The sequence below is a fragment of the Drosophila busckii genome, chromosome 3L (assembly GCF_011750605.1).
Source record: "Drosophila busckii strain San Diego stock center, stock number 13000-0081.31 chromosome 3L, ASM1175060v1, whole genome shotgun sequence".
Classification (NCBI taxonomy): domain Eukaryota; kingdom Metazoa; phylum Arthropoda; class Insecta; order Diptera; family Drosophilidae; genus Drosophila; species Drosophila busckii.
In genome coordinates, this window is record NC_046606.1 from 6,399,001 (window position 1) to 6,426,004 (window position 27,004).

Consider the following 27,004-nt stretch of genomic DNA (forward strand, 5'->3'; position numbering starts at 1 on the left):
GTTTCAGCATCCATTCAAGAAGGACTGGGCAGTTATCGCTGTTGCTATTGGTCATGGTCGCTGCAGTAACAAACACATGGTGCTGTAAATAAAAAAGAGAAATATTAAAATTATTGGCAAAGAGTAAAAATAAAATGAATAAAAGCCAAGCTATGAGCAAAAGAGTAAGCAAACAACTCAATGAAATATCAATATTTGATAAGCTGCAACTGAGCGAAATGACGTTCGATTTCATTGCAATTTCGTATGTTTGTCAAAACAAACGAATGACGACGGCTTTTGTTTTGCTTTGCACAGGATTAAAGTTTCTTGCCCCCTTACTCTTAACTGGCTACGCCCATGAGTGTAGCGTCTAAGGGTCTGCAAGGTGTTGCAGCAGCCATTGCCACAGGCCACTGGCTGTTTCAATTATTTAGCTATTTTTTTGAGGCTGGGTCAGCTTAAAGTGCCAAGCGGCTAATTAGCAGACCGCGCCCAGTTTGTGCTGTAGCTGAGCCATAGGTAACATTTAGCAAGGCACTGCCCCCAGAGAACGAGAGCGAGAGAGAGAGAAAGCGCAAATGACGCCATGTGAGTTAATTGAAATGGCACCGAAAACTAGCGTGAACTAAATATTACATATGCAACACGGCGTATGCGTGATGCGCGACCTACGCATAAAATTAAGGCAATGCGCAACACCCCAAGGAGCAGCTGCCAACCCAAAGGTGTAATAAGTAACGCGCGCGCGTAAGTCCGCGACGTAGTCTCTCATATAAAAGAGAACAGTTGGCAGCGCACACGCTTGATTAAGTCTAGTGAACTTGCAGCTGCCACACGTTGCCGTCGTCATGAGTGGCCAAAGCACACAGCCGGCTACGCCTATAACTGGGCTCGAGGTGCCCAAGCAAGCGCAGCTCAACTTGGCTACATCGCATCAATGGAAACGCGCTGCGCTGATGGCCAAAACGGCTTCGGCCTGTCGCGATACCAACTCGGATGACAGCGAGGAGGAAGTGGACACCAAGCAGCAGATTAAATATGGCAGCGGCTTCCAAGCAGCCATGGCCATTATACACGAATACTGCGACTACAGCACTATACATGGCATTCGCTATTTGGGTGAGAAGAAGCGTCCGTGGCTGGAGCGTCTGTTCTGGGTGAGCGTGTTCTTGTTGTCGATCTGCACCTGCTTCAAGCTGACAATGAACATTTGGGACAAATGGAATAACAATCCGGTGATTGTAAGTTTTGCGGAGAAATCAACGCCCGTTTGGCAGATACCCTTTCCTTCGGTTACGGTTTGTCCCGAGACCAAATCCAGACAGCGCGCCTTCAACTTTACGGACATCTATTGGCAATTTCGCGACTTTCAGAATAATGTAAGCGGCATATCTGAGCTGACGGATAAACAGTAAGTTGGCATTAACGTTGCAGCAGCTTAAAGTACACGCAAGTTTTGTTGTTTATGCAGAAAGTCCATCTATGGCACTGTCAGTCAAGTGTGCGATGCTCATTTGTATGACATTCCGGTTGGCAATAAAGTGCGCAAGGGCATTGAAATTATCGATGAGCTGAGCGATGTTTCTCCCATGTTCGATGAAACGTATTTGGACTGCAAGTGGCGCAATGCGCCTATAAACTGCAAGGAAATCTTTCACAAGTTTGTTACAGAGGATGGCGTTTGCTATAGCTTCAATTCGTTGAGTCCAGCGGAGATCTTTCGTGCGGAAGGGTAAGTCGCTAGCTAAACTTCCAGAGCAGCTTGCTTTATTTATCTCTTTGGCAGCATTATACCCGACTTTATATTTCGCGAGGAGAATCGCTTGGCTACCGAATGGAATGTGGAAGATGGTTATAGCATTAGCGCTAATACTGAAACCTATCCGAATCGCGTGTTAGGTCCGGGTGCTAAGGCGGGTTTGTACTTGTTCTTAGGCGGTTTGGAAGTGGATTTCGATGATATGTGTCGCGGTCCTGTGCAGGGTTTTAAGGTTAGTAGCGGCGCTGCCAAAAGCATAAAGCTCATATTCCTCCTTTTCTTTAGATACTGCTGCATACGCCAGGTGAAGTAGCTCAGGTCACGCGTCAATATTTCCGCATACCTTTCGATCAGGAGGTGCTCATCTCCATACGTCCTAAGATAATCACCACTTCGGATGGTTTGAAGTACTACGAACCACAGCGTCGTCAATGCTTCTTCCAAAAGGAGCGTAATCTACGCTACTTCAACATTTACTCGCAGTCCAATTGTGAGCTCGAGTGCTTGGCTAATTATACGCTGACTAAATGTGGCTGCGTCAAGTTCTCCATGCCACGTAATGTGAATATGCCCGTCTGTGGTGCAGACTCGCTCAAGTGCTACAACGAAGCGGAGGATAAGCTGCTGTTGCAAGAGTTTCAGCAGGGCCAGTCTACAGAGAAGATAAACGCGCGTGGCAAAACCGATTGCAACTGCCTGCCCAGCTGCACATCCATTGCCTATGAAGCGGAGATCTCCCAGGCGGACTTTGACTACAAGACAGTTGCGAGCAAGGACAGCGTTGAAGCCAAACGCGAGGGCATGAAAATGTCGCGTGTGTCCATTTTCTTTAAAGAGGCGCAATTTCTAACTTCACGCCGCTCGGAGCTGTACGGCACCACCGACTTTCTGGCCAACTGTGGTGGTTTGCTGGGTCTCTTTATGGGCGTCTCCACGCTCAGCATAGTGGAGCTCGTTTATTTCTGCACAGTGCGTTTAATTTCGAATTTGCGTATGCGTCGCAAGACACGCAAGGAGCTGCACTTGGCTGCCAGCAAGGAGGCTTAAAGACAATTAAGCAGTGCCACTCTCTCACTCTCTCTCTTAGTTGCTCTCGCTCTACTTAACTCTGTTAAAACAGCAAACAAAAGGCAAATAAATTTATACGCTACGCACAGTCAGCAGAACATGCAGATGAAGTCGATTTTCGGGCATTTTGAGTTGATAGCGCCCGCATCTGGCCCAAAGTCAAAGTCAAACGTGCCTTGCTCTATCTATTAAATGCATGTGTGTGTGTGTCTTGTACGTGTGTGTGCATTTGAAATGGAATCAATTATTTTATTGTGTGTGATTTGCAGCTCCGCACGCTTTGCCCTCGAACCAAAGTCAATAGGCAGAGACTTGTCTTTGGACTCATATGTTATGCAGCTCAATCCTTTGATGCGACTCTAGCTCATCTGCCATGTCCTGGCAATTGAGTTTGCTTGCAGCCTTTGCGCCTACTCGTACCTTGCGCCTAGACAAACAAAGGCAAAGCTCTCTGAAGTTGCCTCTAATGGAAAACCAATTGAATTAAGTTAATTATGTTGGCAAATATTTAAACAATAGCTGCAATTTATGCAGCCCTTAGATACACACACACAAACGAACACACGCACGCACACACTTAAAGCTGCGCACATTTAGTTGAATTCAATTTTGCTGTTGCCACACGCGCGTTTATTAACATATAATTTGCAACTGCAGCACGCAATTGTTGCAACAATGTTTTAGCTGCGGCAACAGTTGTGTGCGCTCAGTAAAATATTCATGCCACACACACACACACACATGCAGACAATCATGCGCGCGTTGAGTTCATTATGGCAACAAGTGTCGAAATGTGTCGAAAAATTGCAAATAAAGTTGACACATTTGCATACCTAATAACATTTTTGTGCTGCATGCAGCACAGCACAGCACATGTGGCAAATGCAAAAGTTGCCAGCCTGCCACTTGCCACACACACACACACACACACACAGAGAGAGCAACGCGACGGGGGCGCCGCAAGGCTTTTGCGCTTGTCAAGCAGCCAAACAGGCATAAAAGCGTTGGCTCAATGTGTGTGTGTGTGTGTCTGACTGTGTGTGTGAGCACTTTGCCACTTGCCACTTCAGCGTTGCATTCGTGCACGCCAATTTCATTCATACACTCGATATATATATATATACTCGTTGCTTAAATAAAAATCATATTTATGACATTTTTTTATTGGCTGCCTGACGCGTCCGACACTATAGCATGGCTATAAAGCACTAACTGGGCTAGTGAAGCAGTTCAAAAAGAAATGTTCGCTTTCACTTTAAATTAAGCATACTGAATAACAAGTTAAAGTCTTTACAAATCACACAATATCAAGTTCAGGCACATTACTAATACAACTAATATATACTAATATATAAAATAAATAAATTTGTATACTACTACTAACTAAAGCTGAGTTTGAGCTAAGATTAAATATATTTCTTTCAAAAATCTTTGTTAAAATAATTTAACTATTAAGAACTTTTCTCTTTTAATTCACACATTTAATATGTTGACTCAATATTGCTTACATTTAATTAAATAATATATTAACATAGCATATTATAGATATTCTTCTTTCTATAAGCTTTGATTCCAGTAATTCAGTTGAATTGAGTTTAATTTTTAATGTTTTTGAACAAATATAATATATAAAATATATAAACAATATTTCAAACAAAATATGTTGTTTAGCTTTAAAATTCTTTAATGGAATGCAAATTAATTCTCGCCTTTTAATTGCAGTTAACTGAGCCAAAATTAAAATTCTTACTCTCAAACAGTTGATAATTATTTTTAATTTAAAACACATTTATCTTTGATTTGAATGAGAAAGAAAAGCGCATCAAATGTTTGCCCAACGCTAATTTAAATAAATATATTATTTGTTATTAAAAAATCTGTTGTTTAACTTTGAAATATTTTTGAATATAGCAGGTAATGGAATTTGAGTTCTTAACTTTAAAGAAGAGTCTGAATTTATAAATTTAAATTATAACTAGCAATCAGTTGATAAATATTTTGAATTCAAAGCACATTTCTACTTTCATTTTAAATACAACAAGCTATTGAACAACCCTCGGGGCATCAATATATGTATGACTGGCTCGCATAATGTGACATTGGTTATTAAGCATTGAAAGCAACTCAGCTCAACTCTCGTCAACTTTTGGGGCATGAGATGTCAGTAATCAATTTGCATTTAAATGCCGCACACAATGGACAGCGAGCATTACAAAGACGGCGCAGAGTTTAACTCGCAGGATAACATGACAACTGACATTGGCAACAAACAAACAAACAAACAAACAAATAAACAACAAAGCAACAACGACAGCGAGTCCTGCGCGGGGTCGCAGCCAACTGCATAACAATATCAATAAAAAGTTTCTTTTATGCACTTTTGCCAGCAATTTGCGCTGAATTGTAATTAAACTTTTGCAAACACAACAACAACAACAACAACAACAAATCGCAGCTGTCCGCAGTGGCAGTGGCAGTCGCTTGGCATTGGCCAGGGCCAACTTGGATTGCATTTGCTTGGGGCATGGCTTTAAATTTCCGGTTTCCGGTGTTTTAGGCGCAACGCGGCGTCGCCATTGGCTGCCACACATGTTTGTTGTGTTTGCATTGAAGTCGTTGCAGCGCCACATTTTGTGGCAAGCAACAAGCCAAGAGCAGCAGCAACGTCGAGCGGAAATGACTTGAATGCCGTCACACGTGGCGTATGTGGAATTTCGCTCAGTCGATTGACTGCCGTGCAAAACTTTGCAGGTAACGCGATTAGCGTTTCGCTTGTTGTGTCTAGGCCAAAAGTCGTTTACAAACTAAGACAGCTGTTTGGCAAAAAACAACAACAACAACAACAAAAGCAACTCTAATTGCAGATTTTAGAAACTAGCAAACTCAACTTGCAAAAGTCATTAAAAACTTACTCGACTAACTTTTGGGTGCACACCAAAAATTCTTTAGCGTTTGATTAAATCGCTTGACAGCGCGCAATTCAAATTTTTTTTTTTTTGGCTTTATGGAAATTTCTGCACATTTGTGTAAAAATTTTTCCCACTTTCCAATTAATAAAAAATGCAAGCTGAAATACGAAATGGCAAATCAATGTATAGCGTGACTTCAATGGCAAAGTGTCTAAAAGACAAGGCAAACATATGCAGTACACTGAGCGAAAAGTATAGCAGTGCCAGCTTAGTAAAGCAAAATGAACTGTGCAGCTAAAATTTGTTGCTAAATAAATAACAATTAAAAATTTATATGTGTGCATTTTAGCTACAAAATTTCTTGCAGTGCATGCACACATATTGATAGCTTGGCTTATTGATCTACACACATTGTCACGCACACAATTTGTTGTTGTTAAAGGAATTTGTATGCAAACCGCGCACTAAATTAGATTCTTGTTATTTTTTTTTTTACTGCATTGGCAGCATCGCCTGTTGATGATGACGATGACGATGACTACGACGCCATCAAGTATGCGTTCATACATAGCTGAGAAGCTGCAGCTTAAGCTGAAGCTATAGACGACGACGACTGTCGCCTGCCTGCTGCGCTGCCTGCTCTGGTGATAAAACTTGCGTAGAGCTCGTTAAAATTGCAGGCGACGCGCTGCTTTTATAATCTACGCGTAATCATAGACCGACCTGCCTCCAATGTGGGAGTGGAGTGGGCTGTGCTGGGCTATGCTGTGGGGTGTTAACTGTGTCTGCCGCTGCGGGCGTATTGATTTGACTTTTTGGTCGCATTTTGATTGAGCTGCGGGTTAAAGCCAGCAGCTGCACATAAAATGTTAATGAGCGTGTGAAATGGCTGTTAAATAGGATTTGTTGGATTAGTAGTTGCTATTAAAGTTAATCGCATGCGTGTGTGTGTGTGAATTATGCAAAATATTAGGGCCAGCAGCCGCAGCTTTGTTTCTACTCAACACAACTTAGCGCTGAAATTCAAAGTAATAACAAAAATATTAAACTCTTTTACTCATTGGTATAATAAATAATTAATATAAAGGAATAAATGATAAAAATCCATAATTTATTCCTTTATATTAATTATTTTCTACAAGAACTTAAAGCGTAAATAGCATATACTTAATGCAATTGCTTTGGAAGCACTAAATTCATTTTGCATGTGCAAGCTCAAACTAAATTGTATACAACTGAAAGCTGCCTGCTATGGCGAAAGTATGCATAGCATTGTTGCTTTTGCTTTGCTTATTGTTGCTACTTAGTGTTGTTACTTTAATTTTGACTTGTAAATTCACTTATAAGTTAGTTTAGCTTATTGTAATTGCTGTTGTTAAAATATTTATTGTTGTTTTAGTATTTGTTGCTGCATTTTAACTGAGCAAATCACAAGTTTGACAAGACTAAATGACATAAATCAGCAGCCGGTTGCTAATTCAAATTAATAAAAATAATTTTGGAGTCAACACTCCCAGCGTCTTTGGTAAAAAGGCAACACCACACGAAAAGCTGAGAGAACATCTCACCTAAAGAGATCCGAAATAATCGCGCATCGTGATCTCATTAGAAGATAAAACTGGGAGTTAACTTAAAATCAACTTTTGTTTACGCTGTTGTATTCAATTAAAAACTATAAAACGTTACATATTCTTTTAATTTAGTCATAACAAAATAAATGCCGCAGCTATAAACTTAAGTAGCAACAAAATATTCTTGAAAATTTCATTGCCTACAGCAGCAGCATCAGCAGCAACTGGTCCTGTGTCCATAACTAAGTTAAGCCAGCTAAGCCCACAAAACATAAATTAAATAACTCGCACACATATAGACAAAGCTACAGAGCCAGACAGACAGACCGACAGCCGGACAGACAAAAGTATTGTGCATTACCTAATGAAAACTGTGCCTGGGCTAAGCTCGAGCGCCAGCCAGCCAGCCAGCCAGGACATTGTTTGTGAAAATCTCTGCACGACGCGTAAGCAAATAATAAATAAATAAATAAACGAAAAGCGCAAATAACATTTGAGCGCCAGATTTAATTTCTAACGTTGAGTGCGCATATTAAAACAGTCAGTGGAGCAGAGCAGAGCAGCCAAGTCGGGCTAGGGCTAGGGATTGGGGCAGCAAACAAAGATGATGCGGATATCACTGCGTCTGGTGTTAGTGGCAATGCAACGGAAATGCGGAATGCCGCACAGGGGGCATCGAGTGGTGGGTGTGGCAGAGGTGTGCTGAGGGTTGGCTAAGGCCACAGCCAGAAGGCAGCTGCTTGCCTGTGTGGGGGAGTCGAAAAATAAACAATAAAAGCGCACGCTGCTCGGCAAATGTAGAAAATTAAACACAAGTGGGAAGGGGGGTGGCTGTAAGTGTGGGCGTGTTGCCCGGAAGGCGTAATAGAAGTTAGCGCGAGTAAACAATGAATTACGGAATCATGAAAGCAAATTGACTTTAATGCAAAAATCAAATATTTACACAGCGTCGAGAGCAAAAAAAAAAAAATTGAAAAATAAAAGTAGCGCAGCGTACTGTAAGAAATAGCAGACAGACAAGCACACAAGCACACACACATCAGCAACAAATTGAGGTTATGTTAGACAAAACTACTCGTTTCGGCACTTAAATGCCAAACACACAAACTCTCGATGCTGCTGCTGACTTAGACGCTGTGTAGAGCTTTTTGGTCTGCGGCATATCCGGCGTATACGTTATTAGCCACAGTCCGTTGTGTGTGTGTCTGTCTGCGCACATTTTACGATTTTCATTCATTTTTGTGGCTGCCATTTGACGCCACAAAATATGCAACAAAATTTTATGCATGCCAAATAAAAATAAAAACTATTATCTAATGTGCTGGAAAATAACAATTCAAGCTCAGACAGCAAATTTGCTTAAGAATTTCAAAGCAATTAAAACTAAAGCTGCAAACCAACAGCACAAACAAAGTGAGCGCTGCAATCAGAAAACCATAAAAGTGTCGCTGTCAATTGTGCAGAGCTTTAGCTAAAAAAAAGGACGTTGAAAAAAAAGGAGGCAAACGACAAGCTAACAAGTGAAATTGAAACATTGCCAGGCAACACACAAATTGCTGATGAAGTGCATGTCCTTGGGGAGTTTATTGCTTGAGGGTATCAAACAGGACATGCTCGATTTGCCCAAGCAAATTGTCAAACTCCAATAAAAAATGATGAACAATTTTTCTATGTCGCAGCGATAAGTTTATATGCGAATAAGGATTTCGCAAAATATGAAATTTAGCATGCAATATTAAATTAAATAACTGGCTGAGCTTATTAGAAATTTGCTTCATTGGCAACATTTAAAAAACAGCATATGTTTATATATAAAAGTGTTTCAATTTAGTTCTAAATAAATCAAATCTATTGCAAATTGAAATTTATTATTAAATATTGATTGGATTATAAGAACGTAATGCTTTAAATAATTCCTTGGCTAATCACTTTTAATACAAAAATAAATATATCTGTAAGCTAAAGCTTCTATATTTTTTTATTTTTTCTGCAAAATAAATTTGCTAAATATTGAGTATTTTATTGAGCTTGTGTAGATATTTTTTGCATTATAAAAATCAAAAGTTTTTATTAACGAATAGCCTTTAATATGGTTAGGCCACTATTATTATTTAAATTGTGAATTTAAACGCTATTAAATTTATACCTTTTATATTTTTGCTACTTGGCATTTTATTATTTAGTATATTCAATAGTTGTTCTAAGCTTTTGCTCACTTACATAATTTATTTATTTATTTTATTATTTAGTATATTCAATAGTCGTTCTCAGCTTTTGCTCATACAACAGTTATGAAGGCGCTGATGATTGACAGCAGCGTCGTTCAATAAATTTTTAATTTTTCAAAGCAAGCTGATTGACTGAAGAACTGAGCGAATGACTGACTGACTGACTGAGCATGCGACGCACATGAGACACTGCAGCTTGTTAAATTCAAATTAGAGCTCTCAGTTCAGTTCAGCTCAGAGTTTGACGCTGCCGCTGCTGACAGCGAAGATAAATGACAGTGCGTTGGGTATGTATGTCTACGATCGCTACAAATTAACCTTGTTAGCAGCGCTGTGCGCGTCGTAGTAGTAGTAGTAGTAGTAACAAGTGTATGTAATTTTTTATCGTCTAGCACACAGGCAACTACCCCAAGCGTCTTGAGTTGCCTTTGCATCGATAAATCAGTTTGTATATCAAATTGAATACAAGAGCGTGCACTTGACACCGCGCCACACGCACATTTATCATAGTCCCCCCGCTCAAGCGACGCCTATGCTACAGTTTGGTCTGCTTCACTTAACAGCGCATGTTAAACTTTTAGTTAAAGTAAATGCAATTGGTTGCAGTTAATTTAAATGTGCTGGTAAATAATTGTAAATAATTTTTACTATCATAACTTGGCCAGACTTAGCTTCAAACACTAACTAAATATTTAATTGCAAGCATTTGAAATGCGTACTTTGATTTCAATATCTGCGCTGCTCGCAATTGTTTGCCAATTGACTGCTGAGGAGGTTCACATATATCTCAGACCGACACGCTCCACTACTCGAGTTCCAGTTACCACTGCGCTTCAAACAGCTCAACGCAAATTGATACGGCCCGCGTCAAGTACTAATTTGTTTCCTGCAGAGGGCTACAAAAAATTAGACGATCTCGTTCACAGCGAATTGGCAGGGCGCCAGTCAAAAAATAAACATAAAACTATTTACAAAAAATTCGCACATTGCAATGGCAATAAGGTAAGTTTAGTTTAACAAAGTTCTAGCAATTTATTATAACATTTTTGCTCTGGAAATTTCAGAATTGCATTGATCGACTATTGTACAATAGCGTGAAGAGGCTTATGGAATAAACTTACAGCTTCCGCAATGGTTCATAACTTGGCTAAATATATACAAAATGTGAACTAATGTTATTCAATGCAAAACATTTGATTTGACTAAATTAGAGTTGCTTAAAATTTGAAATTCAATGCAGCTTAATTAATCTAATAACATTTAACAGCGCATGTTAGCGGCCCAGCAACAATTAACAGCGTATGTTAATAAGCTGTTAATGTTACTGTTCAATTGATTGATAAAATTTGTTGTTTAAATAGTTACAACTATGGCTCATTGCAATAAACTAAGTTTGTAGTTCACTTAATGGTTCATAACTTGGCTAAATATATTGCTAGGCATACAAAATTTAAATTAATTTAAACAATTACAAAACAGCGAAATTAAAAGTTCAAAATTAGGTTAGCGTTGCTTTATACAAAATTCAAAGCAGCTTAATTAAACTAATGACATTTAACAGCGCATGTTAAACCATTAACAGCGTATGTTAATAAGCTGTTAGTGCAGCTGTTAATAATGGCCGCAGGCAAATTAAATTAGTTACATTTAAATAAGCACAACTATAACAAACTGCATTAAGTTTAGAAAGTTTGCTTAAGGCTTCGTTTGCTATTTCAGCAAATCAATCAGACACTCGATATGAAAGTCTTAACTATAGCCACAACTTTTGCGCTGCTAGCAATTGTAATGGCCTCGCACGAGATTGCGCTAAGGCTGCCCAATATAGACGAAGATGGAATACCAGTTAAAAACGCTGATGGGCAAACTGTGGCTAAGCCCGCAGTAATTCCGCAGCAGCGTAAATTATTCGATAGAAAAGGAAAGCGTCCAATACTAGCACATTCTTCATACGCCAAATTTAAAAAATGTAACGGCGATAAAGTAAGTTTAATTGCTAGGCAACTTTGTAAAATATAATATAATATTTTATACTTTCAATTTCAGGCTTGCATTGATCAAATATTGTGGAAAAGCATTATGAAATATATTATGATAAACAAGTATAGACCAAAGGAATAAAAAAAAAAAAAGACAATTCTATGGCATTGCTAATTTTGCCATAGCTTAAGCAATAAAATTGTTAGCAGTTGAAATAAAAAAGAAAATGTTTATGTTAAGTCTCAACAGTTTCAAAAGACAAAACACTTATTTAACTTTTTAAAGCATGTAATTAAATTTAAAATAAATTTGACCAAACGTTTCTTGAATTTATTGCTGCGTTATGCTCGTTTTAATATTAAAAACAATGTTGCGATGAAATTCTTTTACATTTTTTTTTTCAACAATGAATTTTTTTTTCAAAATTTTTAAAGCCCAAAGAGTTTTGAAACTCTGAAATCGCATTCAGTTTGGCAAAGTTACAGCTTGAAAGTTAAATATTTCTAAAATTATTTACTTATTCGCTTAATATTATTAATAAAAATAAATTTTTTTTAATTGTGCCAGCATAACAACCGAATTGAATTTTTTCAGCAGAATTAGAGCTGAACAAATCAGAATGGCAATCAAGTCTGTAAACTTAACAGCGCTAGACGTAACAGCGTATGTTAGGCATCTATTAAATAAAACTACAAAGGCGAGGCAAACTTAAATTTGTTTTGGCTGCAGCAACATTGAAAATCAGCAAAACTGTGACAAACTGCAATAAATCTATTAAAAAAAAAATAAACAAATCTCTGAGTCTATTGCAGCCAAATCAATCAAACACTTGCCATGAAGGCTTTAACTATGTTTATAGCATTTTCTCTGCTAGCAAATGTACTGGCAAAAAATTTATTACCTGCTTATGTATACCGTTCAATGAAGAAATGTAACGGTGCGCAGGTAAGTAAACTTACAAATTATGTGACTAAATTATTATAATATATTTGTTTTTGTTATACAGCCGTGCATTGATCAACTGTTGTATAGAAACATAATGCGTTTTATTATGTTAAATACTTATAAAAATTCATAAGTAACAGAACTTGAAATCAAATGCTGCGCGCTTTAATTTAGCATAAAGCCAAGCCACAAAATTTTAATTTCAACTAAAAGCAAAATAAAAAAAAACACACACACAAGCATACGCGGCGTTTTGTGCATTATAAATTATTCATTACAGTACGCCACGCCCTCAGCCCCAAAACGTCCCTGGAACGCTGACGGCTGCTCGTTTGCACCTAATTTGATTTTTAGTTGTGCTGAATGCCACAGCGCGCGCTTTCCCCAGCTTTGCTGGTTACGACTCTGCGCAGCGCTTGTGGTTGCCTCCTGGCATTCACACATACACACACACACACACACACACGCTTGCGGATTGGCCAGTGTCTGTTAAGCAAAGCTGCTGCTGCTGCCTTCTTCATTCATTTCGAGACGGTCGCACAAAAAAAATGTCTGTTATTTGGTCTCGGGTAGAATTTTTAGCAGTAATTAATGGCAACTGTTTGATTAAAAAATTCCATTCAATTAGCCATAATTTCAACAGACTTGGCAGAGCTGACAGCATACGAGGGTAGCTCATTAAATAAACAATAAATGGCATAATAAATGGCAAACAAACTTGAGCAAACAATTAACAGTAGCTCAACATGCAAATTTAAATGCTGCAAAATTAATTCGTGCTGTTAGCTTAGAATATATTTAATGAAAAATGAAAATGTTTTAAATATATTAAGTATAGCTTATAGTGAATGTTAGTCTATAGTGAATGTTAGTCTATTTTAAAATGCAAATTTAAATGCTGCAAAATTAATTTTGACTAGATTAGAAAATATTTAGTAAATGCAAGCTAAACATATAAAAAATGTAGAGGTTTTGAATAGATTAATTAAATTTTAGTTTAGCACTGCACTAACGTTGGAACTGATTTGATTATACTAAATAGTTAGCTAATTTAAATTGGCAACTTGTGCTATTTGTTATTCAAATGCAGTACACGATTGATTTAACACTCTTCTAGTTAATAAGCGCTATGTTAAAAATGCATTAATTATGTTACAAAATTAATTTTCAATAGCTTAAAATATATTTAGTAAATGCAAGCTAAATATATAAATAAAATAAAAGGCTTTGAATATATTAATTAATTAGCTTCTCACTGCTATTTGTTAGTTGGAACAGATTCGATTATACTAAATAGTTAGCTAATTTAAAATTTCAACTTGTTTACATATTTTTTGTTTATATACAAATCTTTATAAGCAATGTGCTTTGTCTATTTCATTGTCAGCTTTAATCATGTCTCATGTCTGCGCAACTCTCTGGAGAATTCTGGTCTAGAATCTGTAGCTTAAGCTTGAAACGTTAAATTGCATTTGCATTTTGGCACAGGCAAGACAAATTGGCTAGAAGGGTATTTGAATTTATATTCACTTATTTTTGCTGTGAGTTTGGGGCTTTGGCAATGCCAAATTGAATATTGGAAGTGCTGGCCGGCAACTTACACTGCTCATATTTTACATAGCTTGCAATCAATAGCGGATAAACACTCGACTCGTGCATTGTGTATACGACTGGTTAGCCAGCTCGTAGCTTGGACCATGCATATGCATGAGCCAATAAAGAAATCAACAAAGCAAAGAGAAATGTAATGCAAGCCAAGCGGCAACTTGTTCAAGGACAATTGCAATAAGCTAGACACAGATTTTATTTTTATTGTCTGTATAACGCTTTGATATTCTATAGCTTATATAATTTCTATGCAGAATTGATTGCTGCAGTAGCACGCGGAAGTGTTTTCGAAAATTTAGCATATCCAATACGTTAAGTTATAAAATCGTAGCCAGCTCTAAAGCTGTAAGTCAATCAACATGCGCAACTTGAGCTTGGTAACAACGCTGCTGCTGCTGCTGCTGCTTCTAGCGCAAACTGAAGCTAGAAAACTGAAGATAACGCTGCACGCTCAGCCGAGTGGCGAACCTGAAGATGCTTCAGCTGAGATGCAAAGTCGCAGGTTAACAGATGATAACGCACCAAGCGAACGTAGACTGATGTCTAGTGATAAATATGAGGAAATTAAAAATTGTAACGGCCGTGCGGTGAGTCATAAAGTCATTCATTTTGTTAGCATATAATATATTTATATATTTATTGCAGAAATGCATTGATAAACAAGTGATGGGTGCTCTAGCTGAAAATTTGGCTGATGTGTAAGCCTAAGCAATAAAATTGTAAACAATGCGGCAAGCAACTAAATAAATAATTTAATGCAAATATTAATATGAAAATAAAAGAAATTGTTGCAACAAAGCCATAGAATGAATTGTTTAAGTGTCAAACAAAAGTTTAAAACTTCAAAAGGATTCAATTGCAACTTGCTATAAATTTCTAAAAGGTTTAATATATATTAAATTTATCATACATATTAGTCGCTAGTTTTAAAGCTAACTAACGCTAGCAGCTTGCCAAAATATATCAATAATATTCGCTTTTAAAATTCCATTGAAATATAAAACTGTCGTCATGCTTATTACAATTGATTTAAGCCATGACCATGTAAATGGCCCATAAAACAATTGCCAAAAACACTTGAAAATGCGGCATACAAAATTCTGTTGGCAACTTTAGGGCCAAATAGTTTGGCTGCTGCCCACATAGTTAAGCTCGCTTTATGCTTTAGCCAAAGCTTCGCCATAACCATAACAATAACAACAACAACAACAACAAGCAAAACGCTTTGGTCAACGTCAAAGTTTATGGCGGCTACTGTAAACCCTTTTTTTTTATATTGTGGCTCGCTCATGTGCCTCATTAAACTTTGGGCAACAAATTTTTTTGCACTCAACAAACAGCAAAGTTTTGCACTAAATATTTGCAAAAAAGGGGCGGAGTGGGGGACTGTTAAATTATGGCGCACATACGCTCCATTAAAGTTGGGACAAATTTATATGCAACTAAGACTTGAGCATAGCTAAGGCTAGAAGATATTTTAAAAATTAAATTGTTATTTAGTTATAGCAAATCCAAAATTTTTATTTATAAATCAACAAGCGCTGCCAACAATTTTACGACTTAATAGCCCCAGTGAGAGCCAAAGCCATCGAAGCTAACATGAGCAACACCAATAGCTGGGGAGTACTTCACATAGGCAGCGGGAGCAGCAACTGGAGCAGCATAGGCGACAGCGGGAGCAACAGCTGGAGCGGCATAGCTGACTGCTGGAGCGGCATAGCTCTTGGTGTAGACAGGAGCAGCGCTGTAGACAGTCTTGGCCACAACGGGAGCCACAGGCGCAGCATAGGAAACAGCTGGAGCAGCATAAGTCTTGGTCAGCGCGGGAGCAGCGCCATAGACAGTCTTGGTGACAACTGGAGCAGCATAGGAGACAGCTGGAGCAGCAGCAGCGGTGTAGACAGTCTTGGGCGTGTACACATTGTTGGTGGTGCGTGAGTCAATCTTGCTAACGCTCGAGTAGGGTGTGACCACATTCTTGGAGTAGGTGGAGACGGTGCCGCCAAAGGAGCGCACCACATCCTGCTGCGTGGTGCCCACAGCATCGTAATGTGGCTGCGCCAGCTTGTGCACCACAGGAGCAGCAGCTACATAGCTGAGAGGCGCAGCAGCCAGCAAACCAGCATTGGCAGCTCCCAGCAGAGCGCACAACGAAAGGATCACAAACTTGAATGCCATTTTTTGAATTAAAATTGTTTGTTGGGCACACCAAATGTTACTGTTGCTATTTGTGACTCGCTGCGCGCTTTATATAGTGCAAAAATTAATTTGTGGGTCACCTTGCTCAAGTGTGACAGATCTACTTAGAGGCCTAAGCCGCACTTAACAAATCAAAAACTGGTTCAAAACGCGCGCAACTCCGCTTCAGTTGCCCCCGCTAACTATTTGGCAGCTCATAAATTTTCACACTCGAACAAAACAAAAAGAAAAGTTTTTATTTTGTATTTTAGCCTGCGCGTATTTTTCCATTAAATTGACTGCAAGTCAAGCAGCAAATATGCCAAAAGATAGAAGAAAATAAAAGCAGCAGCAGACTTACCTAATGCTTTGCTTTTGCCTCTGCCAGCAACCCCAATGAAATGAATGTCAACTTCTTTGCTAACTGCGGGATGTTCTATACTTTTCAAGCAGCGGGTAGTTTAGCTTGCTTAGCAGCAGCTGCAAGGAGAGAGAAGGAGTGGGGAAATATTGTAGTTAAAAGTGATTCTATATTCTATACCGAGTACATGTTGGAAACAAAAATACAAGAAAAAATATTTTAAAATCAAAACAGAAGCAAACAAATAATTTCAAAATAATCCAACTGGCATTTGTTACATTTTTAAACCTAAAAAAAAAATCATCAACTATTGCAATGAAGGAAGTAAAAAATACAAATGATTAAGACTTATGTGCATATATTAATAAAACATTATAAAAACTCAAAGTACAAACAGCAAACAAATGTTAAGCTGCATTGCTGTTTGGGACTTTGACCACAACTAATGAAGAACTGAATTTCAGGCATTAACTAAAATATGTTTAATGCTTTATAAGTAGAGCAACATTATATAATAGGTATCTATACAATAACAAAATTGTTTGATATATAATTTCAATATTCAAAGTCGTTGAATCTTGTTAAGCTGAATTGTTGGGACTTTGACGTAGTTTATGAAAATACAAAGTTAATTCCTTATTCATTATATGCAGTTTTAATATGTATGGGCAACTAATATTAAGTTCAGAACTTATAAATAAAAATATTGTATTATAATTTAAATGTATTGCAAGTTGGCTTACTAATTGTATTTAAGCTGATTGCTTATCATTGCAATACTTAATACTTAATTTATTTAAAGTTAATTTGTTGTAGCTAATATTTGTTTAATTTCTTATATAGCTTCTATATTTTAGCAACAATTGAACTACAGAGTGTCTAAAAGTAATGTAATCCAAGTTACTTTTGCTTTGTTTTTATTTAGCAGCTTCTACTTTATGATTTTTGTACTCCCGCCGTTGTAAGTTTCATTCTTTGTTGTTGTACCACGCGGCGCATGATGAATATTTATTGAAATTACCAAAGTTTGCGCAGCTACTGCAAATTGAATTGTGTTGCCAACTTGGGATACCAATATCTCAACTGATAACTTTTTTTTTGTTGTGTTTTTTTGGCAAATTGTTATTAATTTTACACGTGGGTCGCGCGGCACTCTAAACCTAATTACGTCGTTTATGAGCTTGCAAATAATTGACATGGAGCTTGAGGCTGCAGGCGGAGTGCGAAAGCGAAACTCATGCTGGGCGCGGCACGCGTCGCGGCTTAAAGCTTGAGGCGTATAAAAGCGCCGCACAATTTGTAGCAAGTCAGCAGTTCGAGCTGAAACTTCACTTCCAACTTCACTTAGCAATGGCTTTCCGTTATTTGTTTACGCTCTGCGTGGTGCTGGCCACCGCCCAGGCTGGTGTGCTGCTGGCCAATCCCTCGGTGGATGCGGTTGCCTCCACGCAGCAGAATGTGGTGCGCTCCTTTGACGGCACCGTGTCCAGCTACTCCAAGGCCGTGGACACGCCCTACTCGAGCGTACGCAAGACAGACACACGCATCCAAAACAACGTCTATACCCCAGCGGTGAAGACCACCAGCTATGCCGCTCCACTGTACACTCAAGCGACTCCCGTGGCGGTCACCAAGAGCTTTCAGCCCGCTGCTGCCATCTATGCTGCTCCCGCTGCAGTTGTGGCCAAGACTGTTTATGCCGCAGCCGCACCCGCTCCACTGGTGGCCAAGACGCTTTACTCGACGCCGGTTGTTACCAAGAGCTATGCCCCAGCTCCTGCTGTTGCCTATGCTGCGCCTGTTGTAGCCAAGACGCTGACCTATGCCGCCCCAGCTCTCACCCAAGTGAGCCATGGCCCTGCCGCCAGCACCTACAGCCACAATGCGCCCGCTCTGGGCGTCTCCAGCTACGGCAGCTCCCAAACCGTGCACTACTCTCCCGCCGAGAGCGTCTCGCACATGAGCTTCGATGGCTTTGGCACCCACTGGGGCTTCTAAGCTGCCAATTTGTTAATGCTTTTGTTATTGTTAACAATAAAGTTCAATATTTGTTTGCAAATGTTTGTCTCTCTCGCTCTCTCTCTCTCTCTCTCTCTCTGTTTTGCTTTCATTCCGGTTTCTGCTCGCTCATTGTCTGGCCTTCGCGTAGGCGTGTCCAGTTAATTGGCTCAACTCATAACTCTGGTGCCCCCTGCGGCTGCCTCTGTCCACTTGATCTATTAAATTGTCTGCGTAATCGTTGCTCATTGCCAATGCCGATTCGTTACAGTTATGTTTGTTTGTTGGCTTACATTTTGCACTTGTTATAAATATTGTTGAGTAATTAACGCATTAGCTGGGCCCACAATTTTATAAAAGGGAAGCACTTAACAAAATATATCAAAAAAAATAAATTATAAATTACATTTATTTTGATGACGCTTATGAAATCAAAATCGTCGTTTAACTTGCATAAATAATATTAATTAAATATTGTTAACAATTAAGTCTCGCATTGATTTGTTTACTTAAATTGTGTATTGAAAATATTTAGTTTTTAATTTCGTGGCATAATTAAATATTTATTATGAATCTAACTGCATTTAAGACTTTGTAAATATATTGTAAATTGAAAATGTTTATTTTTTAATTTAATTAAATATTTATTATAAATTTAAATGCATTTAAGACTCTGTAAATATCAGAAGCTCACAAATTTCAGGCATTAACTAAAATATGTTTAATGCTTTATAAGTAGAGCAATATTATATAATATTTAACTATTAAATAACAAAATTCTTTAATATATAATTTCAATATTCAAAGTCGTTTAATCGCGCTTTCATATTAATTTATGTTGCTGCTTAGTTCCATTGAAATTCATGTTAAAACTTATTTTGTTTATTATAAAATTGTCATAAAATTGTGCGCAGTGTAAGCCAAATTTTGTTTAGACCTCGAGTTAATGACAGTAACCACAAATAAATCTTGATCTCTTTACAATCGAAAGCTAACGATGCACTGTCGAACTTGAAACTGAGCCGCACAATAAACAAGGTTACATAACAAAAGCATAAATAAGTTAAAAAAGTAAACAATTGGCATTAAGCATTAGTAAAAACCGCGTGTGAACTGAGAGAAGCTTAAAAATTTGCCAAATCATATGCAATAGAATTTTGGGCTAAATGCCTAACATGGCAAACAGCAAATGCCAAACACACACACACACACACACGCATACATTACACGCACAACATTTACATGTTTGTAGCAAATTTTTCAATTGCACGCAGCTGACAAGAGGCAGCAACAACAACAGCAGCGTCTGGACTTGACATGAGCAACATAAGCACATAAAATGCAGTTGCAACAGCAGCAGCAGCAACATGCAACAGCAACAGTGACAATATGCAACTGTCTAAAACAAGCAAGCAGCATTTGCAGAGAATTGCACAAAACTCGCTTCTCTCTTTCTCTTTCTCTTTCTCTTTCTCTTTCTGTGTCTCTTAGCAAATAGCAAATGGCATTTTGGGCAAATACTAGACACAGATGCATCAATTGTCTAATTGTTTGTCGAGACAGAGACGTCATAATGTCCATCAAATTACTAAACAGACCAAACAGTCTGAACTGACTGAAGTGCAAGTGCAAGCAAGACAGCCAAATGTGTGTGTGTTCATATTACGTATACGTCGTGTCTGTAGCCTGCCTGTCTGCCTTTTGCCCTTGGGATAGGTAAATTTGATTTATGACTTATTATGCGTCTTATGTCCTTTCATAATTTAATTATACTTGCACCAACAGTCGTCGTACTCTGAAAAATGCTCACTCACTCTCTCGTCTCAGTTGCTCACTCACTGCTTATTTAAATTATGAAATTGCGCTTATGCCAAATTGTAATTAAATTGCACTTACTTTGCTTTCGCATGTGCAATAAATTATTGACTAATTGTCAAGCTAGACATGCAGTTTGAGTTGCCTAGGCACAGCTTGCGTATGCGTAATGTAAAGAAAAAAAACAATCTAAAGTGCAAGTCTTGTTTAGCTTTTAATTTGATTGTTTATTTGTCAAGGGAATTCGACAAATAGCAAACAATATCATTTGCCAAATGCTGTCATTCTTTCAATTTTTGTTGAATAAGCTTAAGGCCTTAAATTATAAATTAGCAACAGTTATAATTGCTTAAGCCTTAAATCTTGATTACAAAAAATATTTAAAATTAAATTCAAAATGATTTAAAATTATTATTATAAAATTATCTATCAATTGTTGTATAGAACAGTTTTCTATTTTTATATTTATATTATAATTTTAAAATAATAATTTTAAATATTTTTTGTAATTCTTTTCATTTATCGTGGACTGTCTATACTTGACATTAAATAAATAAATAAATAAATATTCTCTAAGCTTTTGTTCTACATTTAGTTTAGTTTAAATTTGAAAATAATATAAATTGCATAGCAATTGAGTGTTGTTGCCAAAAAGCACTTCAAACTGAATTAATTTCGTTTTAAAAAATGTTGTATTTACAAATTTGTTTTTCTGCTTTAAGTTTTTGTCTTGCATATTATTCATTATTCTTTCTTTAACAGACTTTGGCTTGTTTTGACAAACAACTGAAGCGCACAAATAGCGCAAAGAATAAAAAGCACAAACTGCGGCGCTGTCTGGACATCGCGATATGTCAGCGGCATAGAGAACAAAAGTTCAGCTGGCTATTTGACTAGGGTGCGTGTATTTTAAACGAAGGACCATTTCGACTAAAAAGTTTAATGCTGAACAAAAAATAAGGGAGCAAACTGTTAATTTATCATTATGCTATGTAAATTTTCTAGCTGCAGTCACCTGAGCTAAGCGATTAACATTCAATTAGCTTTTGGTTTTATCAATGATTTTATCGCCGCACAGTCAGTTGGGGTTGGGAGTGTAAATTGTGGCAAATTATCATTAGCTTGTTGCTGTGTGTGTGTGTGTGTGTGTGTGTGTGACAACAACAACAGCTAAACATCTTCAAAAGGTTTTTATGACATCAACAGCTGTCGTTGACAGATTATTGTGGCGATTATTTTAGCAGACGTTGTGTGTGCTGTTGGGGGCGGTTTGATGATGCTACAAAGCAAAAGGCAGACAAGCCAGCAAAGCAGAGGCAGAGCAGAGCAGAGAGCAGAGCCAAGTGCTTAACCAAGTTAACTTGGGTGTGTGTGTGTGGGTTGACACAGCTGCTTTGTGCGTTCAACTTGAAATTGTCAACAATGTTGTCATTGCTGCTGGTGCTGCTGCTGCTGCTCTTGTTCTTGTTGCACATATGTCTGCGGCCACTTAAAACCAACACTTGTAAATAAATGTGTTTCACTTGCTAAACTTGTCAAAAAAAAACAAAACAGCATTTGAGTTGCTTGTCATGTGCTCGCCGCTTTTCTGTAAGATTGTTGCTGTTATATTATTAGTACTACTAGCGGTAAGTGCGCTAAACAAAACTGAACTCAACTCAACTAAAATTCTTAATATTTGCAGGCATTTTGCTGCGCTGAAATCGTCATAGATGCGCAAAGACATCTCAAATATTCAGCGCAAAGCACATTAATTATTTCAATAGTTTTCACATCATTTTTTGTAGTTTTTATTACTTTCTATGGTATATTTGTTGCGCTATCGCAATATATAGTGAAGCTTATAGTGGTAAGCAAATTAATATTAAACGCAAACTAAGTCTTAAACTCTTAAACTTTAGCTAGCTGCTGTAGTTTGTATCTACTGCTTTGCTAAGGGCGCGCTTTGGATGTTCTTGAGCACTGAAGCAAGCACTTGGTTTGTAGTAACTTTTAGCTTTTCAGTAAGTAACGCGCCTTTAAATTTACATTTACTATAACTTTGCCTGCAGGTTGTCAACACATTTGTCTTATTCAGTTTGGTTATAGCACGAGCTCAAGCCTTCGAGGCTGCGCAACAAGCATAAATGTGCTTTTTACCCATTACAGTGCTTAAGATCAATGTGTTTAGCTTTGGTCTGGCAACTATGGTAAGTTTGCCATGATATATCTTTACTATATAATGTGGAGCAGATCTTAAGCAGCGTGGATTCCTATTTTGTGCTGGATAATATAGACAAAGCTGCGCATTATCTACAAATTGCAATGTATGCCTCAGTAGCTTTAAATTGCTTTGCAAAAGTTGCGCTCGTACTAATTTTGGTTTTAGTTCTATGCAAATTTAGTAAATATTTGCTATATGTAAGTAAACATATATACATATACATATATATATATATATTTTTAATAATATTTGCAGGTTATTATACCATTTTTGTTCTATGTTATGGCCAAGATTTATATGGCAGTATATTCGACTGTTGTAGACGATGGAGAACTATTGAGAAATCTTTGGATGCAGCTAAACTTTCTGCCTAGTGTAAGTTGCACTAACTAAAGCTTTGCTTTATTATAGTTTGCTTAATTTTCCAGATACTTTGTGCTATATTTTCTGTGCCGCTATTTTTGAGATTGGAGCGACAACGCAAAGGAGAAGAATAAGACTTTTATCAATGTTAACACCTAAAGCTACAAATAACAACACTTTGCATTTAAAAAGTCAAACAAACAGTCTGCGACATTGACATTCAATTGGACTTCAACTGTCTGTCTGTCTGTCTGTTTGTCTCACTCCATGCTCATTATACGCATTCCATTTGACACTTTTATTGGCGCCTGCTGTCCATGATATTTCACACTTTTGCGTAGTAAGAGCCAAGCTACAAAATTAAATGTGTAATGCGGGTCATTTTATGGCCGGCAACGGATGCGATTGCTGCTGCTGCTGCTGCGGCCATGATAATGCATATACCGATAAGGCCATTAAATATAAGCAACCCCAATGCTGGCTGGCTTGGCTGGCTGGCAAACCATAAACTGACTGCCACATCACTCAGCCAAGAGCCAACGCACTTCAGCACTCAGCCAATTACGTAAATAAAAAATATATATACGTGTCTGTTGCTACTTACACGACAAACGTGTCAAAGTGCTAAAATGTTGTAGAGTGCAAGTTGCACAAGCGATAGATGATGCAACAGCTTTAGCCAAGGCGTTAGCCAAGCCAAGTGCCTCATTAGGCCTGCCTGGCAGCTATGCCAAGTAAATTGTGTGGAAAAATACACGCATTATTTTAAGAGTTGAGCTGTCGGCAGGCAAATAAAATTGTGTGCCCAAGAAAGTAGGCTACAGTTTATAGTAGCTAACAAATAAAATAGTGTGCCCAACAATGTATGCTACAGTTTGTGCGCTATTCTTAATCTAACGCATAATTAAAGTCTTAAGCTGCCCCTGCAGCAATTTTCATCAGCGCTAAAATTTCAATTGTTGCAGCCAAAGAAAAGATACGAAAAATACGTTCAACATGTTGTCCTTGTCATTGTCCAGGACGGCAGCGGCATAGCCAGCGGCTGATTAAAATCTATTAGAGTCAAAGAGATGTTGTAAGACACACAGTCTACAATGGCGGCCAAAAGTTCTGGCGGCGGCGCCTCCGCAGCAAATGACTTGGCATGTAAATGTCGACGCAATTGAAATGCATGCGGCACAAAAGTTTTAGCTAAAGTAAGTGTATAAAATAAAAGTTGTAGACAAATTGCAACGACGCAGTAACACAAATTTAATAATATACACATTTTTTAATATTGTGTAAGAGCAGGCGCTGACTATTGCTTAGTTAGTGTATTTGGCAGTCGTTTGTTTGCCTAGCTAGCAAAAGTTGCACACAAAAACTTTGAACACAAAGTTTTCAACGGAAATTGTGCAGCTGTTTTTTGTATGTGTGTGTGTGTGCCACTTGTTGTCAGTTAGATATTTAGCAGTAAGTAGACGTAGGCGATATACATTTTATCATTGAAATATTTTACACTTAATGGGGAATCTTATGCACGATTTTTCAAACAACCAACCCCCAACGCTGCTGCCGCCGTGTTCGATTTTTTCATATAAATTATCGCTGCTGGCAGCAAATGTGTCCACACTCGACTCATTGGCACGCATGCATAATAAAGTGATTTTAAAGAGCTTGAGCATAACATTTATGCCACAACGCACTCAACTTTATTGGAAACATAACATGCGAGTGCAGGCGGCAGCTGCGTTTGTGCCTGAATTAAAATTTAATAGAAACTGCGAGCGAGTTGGGGGCGAGGCTAACAATAAGTAATCCACTTAGTTGCAACTGCTTATTAACTGCTATTTACAAATGTTGCAGCATTATATGAAATGCAACGCAAAAGCGTCAAGTCATAAACTGCTCATCAGTCTTCATAGTCTCGTGCGCTCTCTCTCTCTCTCTCTCTCTCTGTCTTCTACGCTCTGTTTCTCTCTTTCTCTTGGTAATTATGCGCGTTGCCTTTGCAAGAAAAAAAAACTTTCATACTATCACAACTCATTCTCTGTGCGGCGTTGTGTCATTGTCTCGACGCAGAGGAAGTGCCAAAGTGCCAGCGGGCACAAAGAGCGAAATGGGTGGGGTGGGTGGCTGGTGGTGGCTGCTGCTACTGTCTGTGCCTTTTGACGCTGATAATGCAATTTCCGCGTACCGAGCTTGCCTGTAATTTACTGTTATGCAATGTTTCATTTTAATGCTTCAACATCAAGCGTCAACTGACTTTTACCACAAGCAGTTTTTGTTTATCCTTGTTTTTATATTTTAAAGACCAAGACAAGACAATTATTTTGCTTGCAAAAGTTAAAGAATTAATCGATAGCTCGATAGCTTATTACGCTTAATTCTTTGAGTTCGCTTATAAATTGCGTTTAGTATTACTAATTAATAAATCGATAAATCAATAAAGCGATAACTTATTTATTACACTCACAGATATTAATTCTTGAATTTTAAATTAAATTCCAAAATATCACTTGTAATTTCAATAAAAAATCATTTACTTACCAATAATTGAACCATTTCCAGCGCTTACCAATCATAGGACGATGATTTAGTCAACACTGTACAGTAGGCGCTATCAAAAAGGTCTGACTAAAAGCGAAAACAAATGTTTAACTACTTCTTTATGCTACACGCGCTACTTACGCTAACTGCATAGCCCACATCCAATAGACGCCAAATATACAACTCCAAGGGTTTCTGTTGCTTTGGGCTGCGCACTGCTCTGAGCACTTGCATCAGATCTAATGCAAACTGACTGTATTGAGTTGTTCTTAGCTCCAGGCGCTGCAGCTTTGGACATGACATTACAACACTTAAGATCTCCTGTCCATGCTGGTAGCCATCCAATCTTATGTGTAATCTTTCGAGCTGACTTAGTGCAGTTAGTAGCGATATACAACATTTCTCCTCCACGTACAGCTCCAATTCGCGTAGATGCTTTAATTTTAACACACTGCTGGTCAGCTGCAGATCAATGTTAGTTTGCAGTTTAAGGCAGCTTAGTTGAGTTGCTGCTGCCAATGCGTTCAAGAGTTCGCGCAGACGCCAACTTAAGTTTGCGTGTTGCGAGTGTATGCACATCTTTTTTAGTTTGGGCAGCGTAGCTAGCGCTGCATAGTCGCAGTCCGCATGGCTTATGGAAAAGTCAATTTGCTGCAACTCTTTGCAGTGCGGCACAATGAGCTGCAATGACATTTGCTGCTTGCCTAGCGTTAAAACGCGTAGCTCACTGTTTGATTTACAAATTTCCACAAGCAATTTGATGCAGCTGCTTCCGCGTATGCGTAGCTCCTTAAGCTGCTTAAGTTTGATCAAACTCGCGGCCATAGCTCTGCAAATAGTTAATAAAGTTTAGCAGCTGCATCAACAATAATATCAAATACTCACTTTGTTATTTTGCATTGCGCATAAATACTTTGCAGCTTGGGCAAAGCGTTCAATGCCTCAAAAATGCGAGCATTGCATTTGTCATGTGCAATTTCATTTATAGCAAAGCTTTCCAAATTCTGCATGTTGCTCAAACGCACAAGCAACAGCTCATTTGACATATCAACATCGAGCACCAGTTGCTGTAGTCGCTCGTAAATGTTTAGAAATAGTTTTAACATTATTTGTTGTTCGCTTGTCAGCTTTCTACTCCATTGCAGCTGAAATATTGGATAAAGTTGGCATGCGCGTTGCTTTAGTAACTCACGTAGCCGCACACAAGTTTGTCCAAAATTATATTGATCCACGCTGGGCAGTAGTTTTAATATATGTGCCAGGCAATCGTCATTTAAGTCCATTAAAGTCAAGTAGCGCTGCTGCATTTTGAGTAGTTTTTAGCTGAAAGATACAGCACAAGTTAGTTAAAAGTTGTCGATAAAGCACAACATCAGTTTCAAGCCAGTTATCGATAGTCTTAAAAGCAACCCTTAACAGAATCGAACATTGCGCGATGCCCATTGTTCAGTGCTGCCAACTTAGCCTTTTACCGGCCAGAGCTAGCAGTTTTGAACCGTCAATAGCA

The 27,004-nt window shown here is 38.2% G+C and overlaps 5 protein-coding genes and 1 long non-coding RNA gene across 8 annotated transcripts; 4 read left to right on the plus strand and 2 right to left on the minus strand.

Moving 5' to 3' along the window:
* On the minus strand, nucleotides 1-26,823 carry LOC108600836. 2 transcript variants are annotated; one of them, XR_004458844.1, is made up of 5 exons: nucleotides 26,383-26,823; nucleotides 25,639-26,326; nucleotides 25,498-25,584; nucleotides 16,590-16,708; nucleotides 1-82 (listed from the first exon to the last, which is right to left on the minus strand). XR_004458844.1 is itself a non-coding variant. In XM_017988632.1 (4 exons), exons 1-3 carry the CDS (start codon nucleotides 26,802-26,804, stop codon nucleotides 25,522-25,524), a joined length of 1,173 nt encoding a protein of 390 aa, XP_017844121.1. In that variant the 5' UTR covers nucleotides 26,805-26,823; the 3' UTR covers nucleotides 3-82; nucleotides 25,498-25,521. The 2 variants fall into 2 exon arrangements, 1 of the variants encoding a protein (XP_017844121.1); XM_017988632.1 differs by lacking the exon at nucleotides 16,590-16,708 and having other exon boundaries at nucleotides 3-82.
* On the plus strand, nucleotides 822-2,901 carry LOC108600835 (pickpocket protein 28). The gene is made up of 4 exons (XM_017988630.1): nucleotides 822-1,393; nucleotides 1,454-1,714; nucleotides 1,769-1,973; nucleotides 2,027-2,901. The coding sequence occupies exons 1-4, from the start codon at nucleotides 831-833 to the stop codon at nucleotides 2,786-2,788; spliced, it is 1,791 nt and encodes a 596-aa protein (XP_017844119.1). The 5' UTR covers nucleotides 822-830; the 3' UTR covers nucleotides 2,789-2,901.
* LOC108600839 (maker659) lies at nucleotides 11,258-11,778 on the plus strand. The gene is made up of 2 exons (XM_017988635.1): nucleotides 11,258-11,500; nucleotides 11,564-11,778. The coding sequence occupies exons 1-2, from the start codon at nucleotides 11,258-11,260 to the stop codon at nucleotides 11,636-11,638; spliced, it is 318 nt and encodes a 105-aa protein (XP_017844124.1). The 3' UTR covers nucleotides 11,639-11,778.
* On the minus strand, nucleotides 15,598-16,228 carry LOC108600838 (cuticle protein 16.5). Its single transcript, XM_017988634.1, has one exon. The coding sequence runs from the start codon at nucleotides 16,226-16,228 to the stop codon at nucleotides 15,611-15,613; it is 618 nt and encodes a 205-aa protein (XP_017844123.1). The 3' UTR covers nucleotides 15,598-15,610.
* Nucleotides 17,940-18,587, plus strand: LOC108597991 (cuticle protein 16.5). Its single transcript, XM_017984607.1, has one exon. It carries the CDS (start codon nucleotides 17,940-17,942, stop codon nucleotides 18,585-18,587), a length of 648 nt encoding a protein of 215 aa, XP_017840096.1.
* LOC108600840 lies at nucleotides 21,952-22,747 on the plus strand. 2 transcript variants are annotated; one of them, XR_004458845.1, is made up of 5 exons: nucleotides 21,952-22,030; nucleotides 22,087-22,251; nucleotides 22,304-22,405; nucleotides 22,454-22,591; nucleotides 22,635-22,747. It is a non-coding gene; the product is annotated as an uncharacterized LOC108600840 (long non-coding RNA). The 2 variants fall into 2 exon arrangements; XR_004458846.1 differs by having other exon boundaries at nucleotides 22,304-22,380.
* Nucleotides 26,824-27,004: the final 181 nt, after the last annotated feature.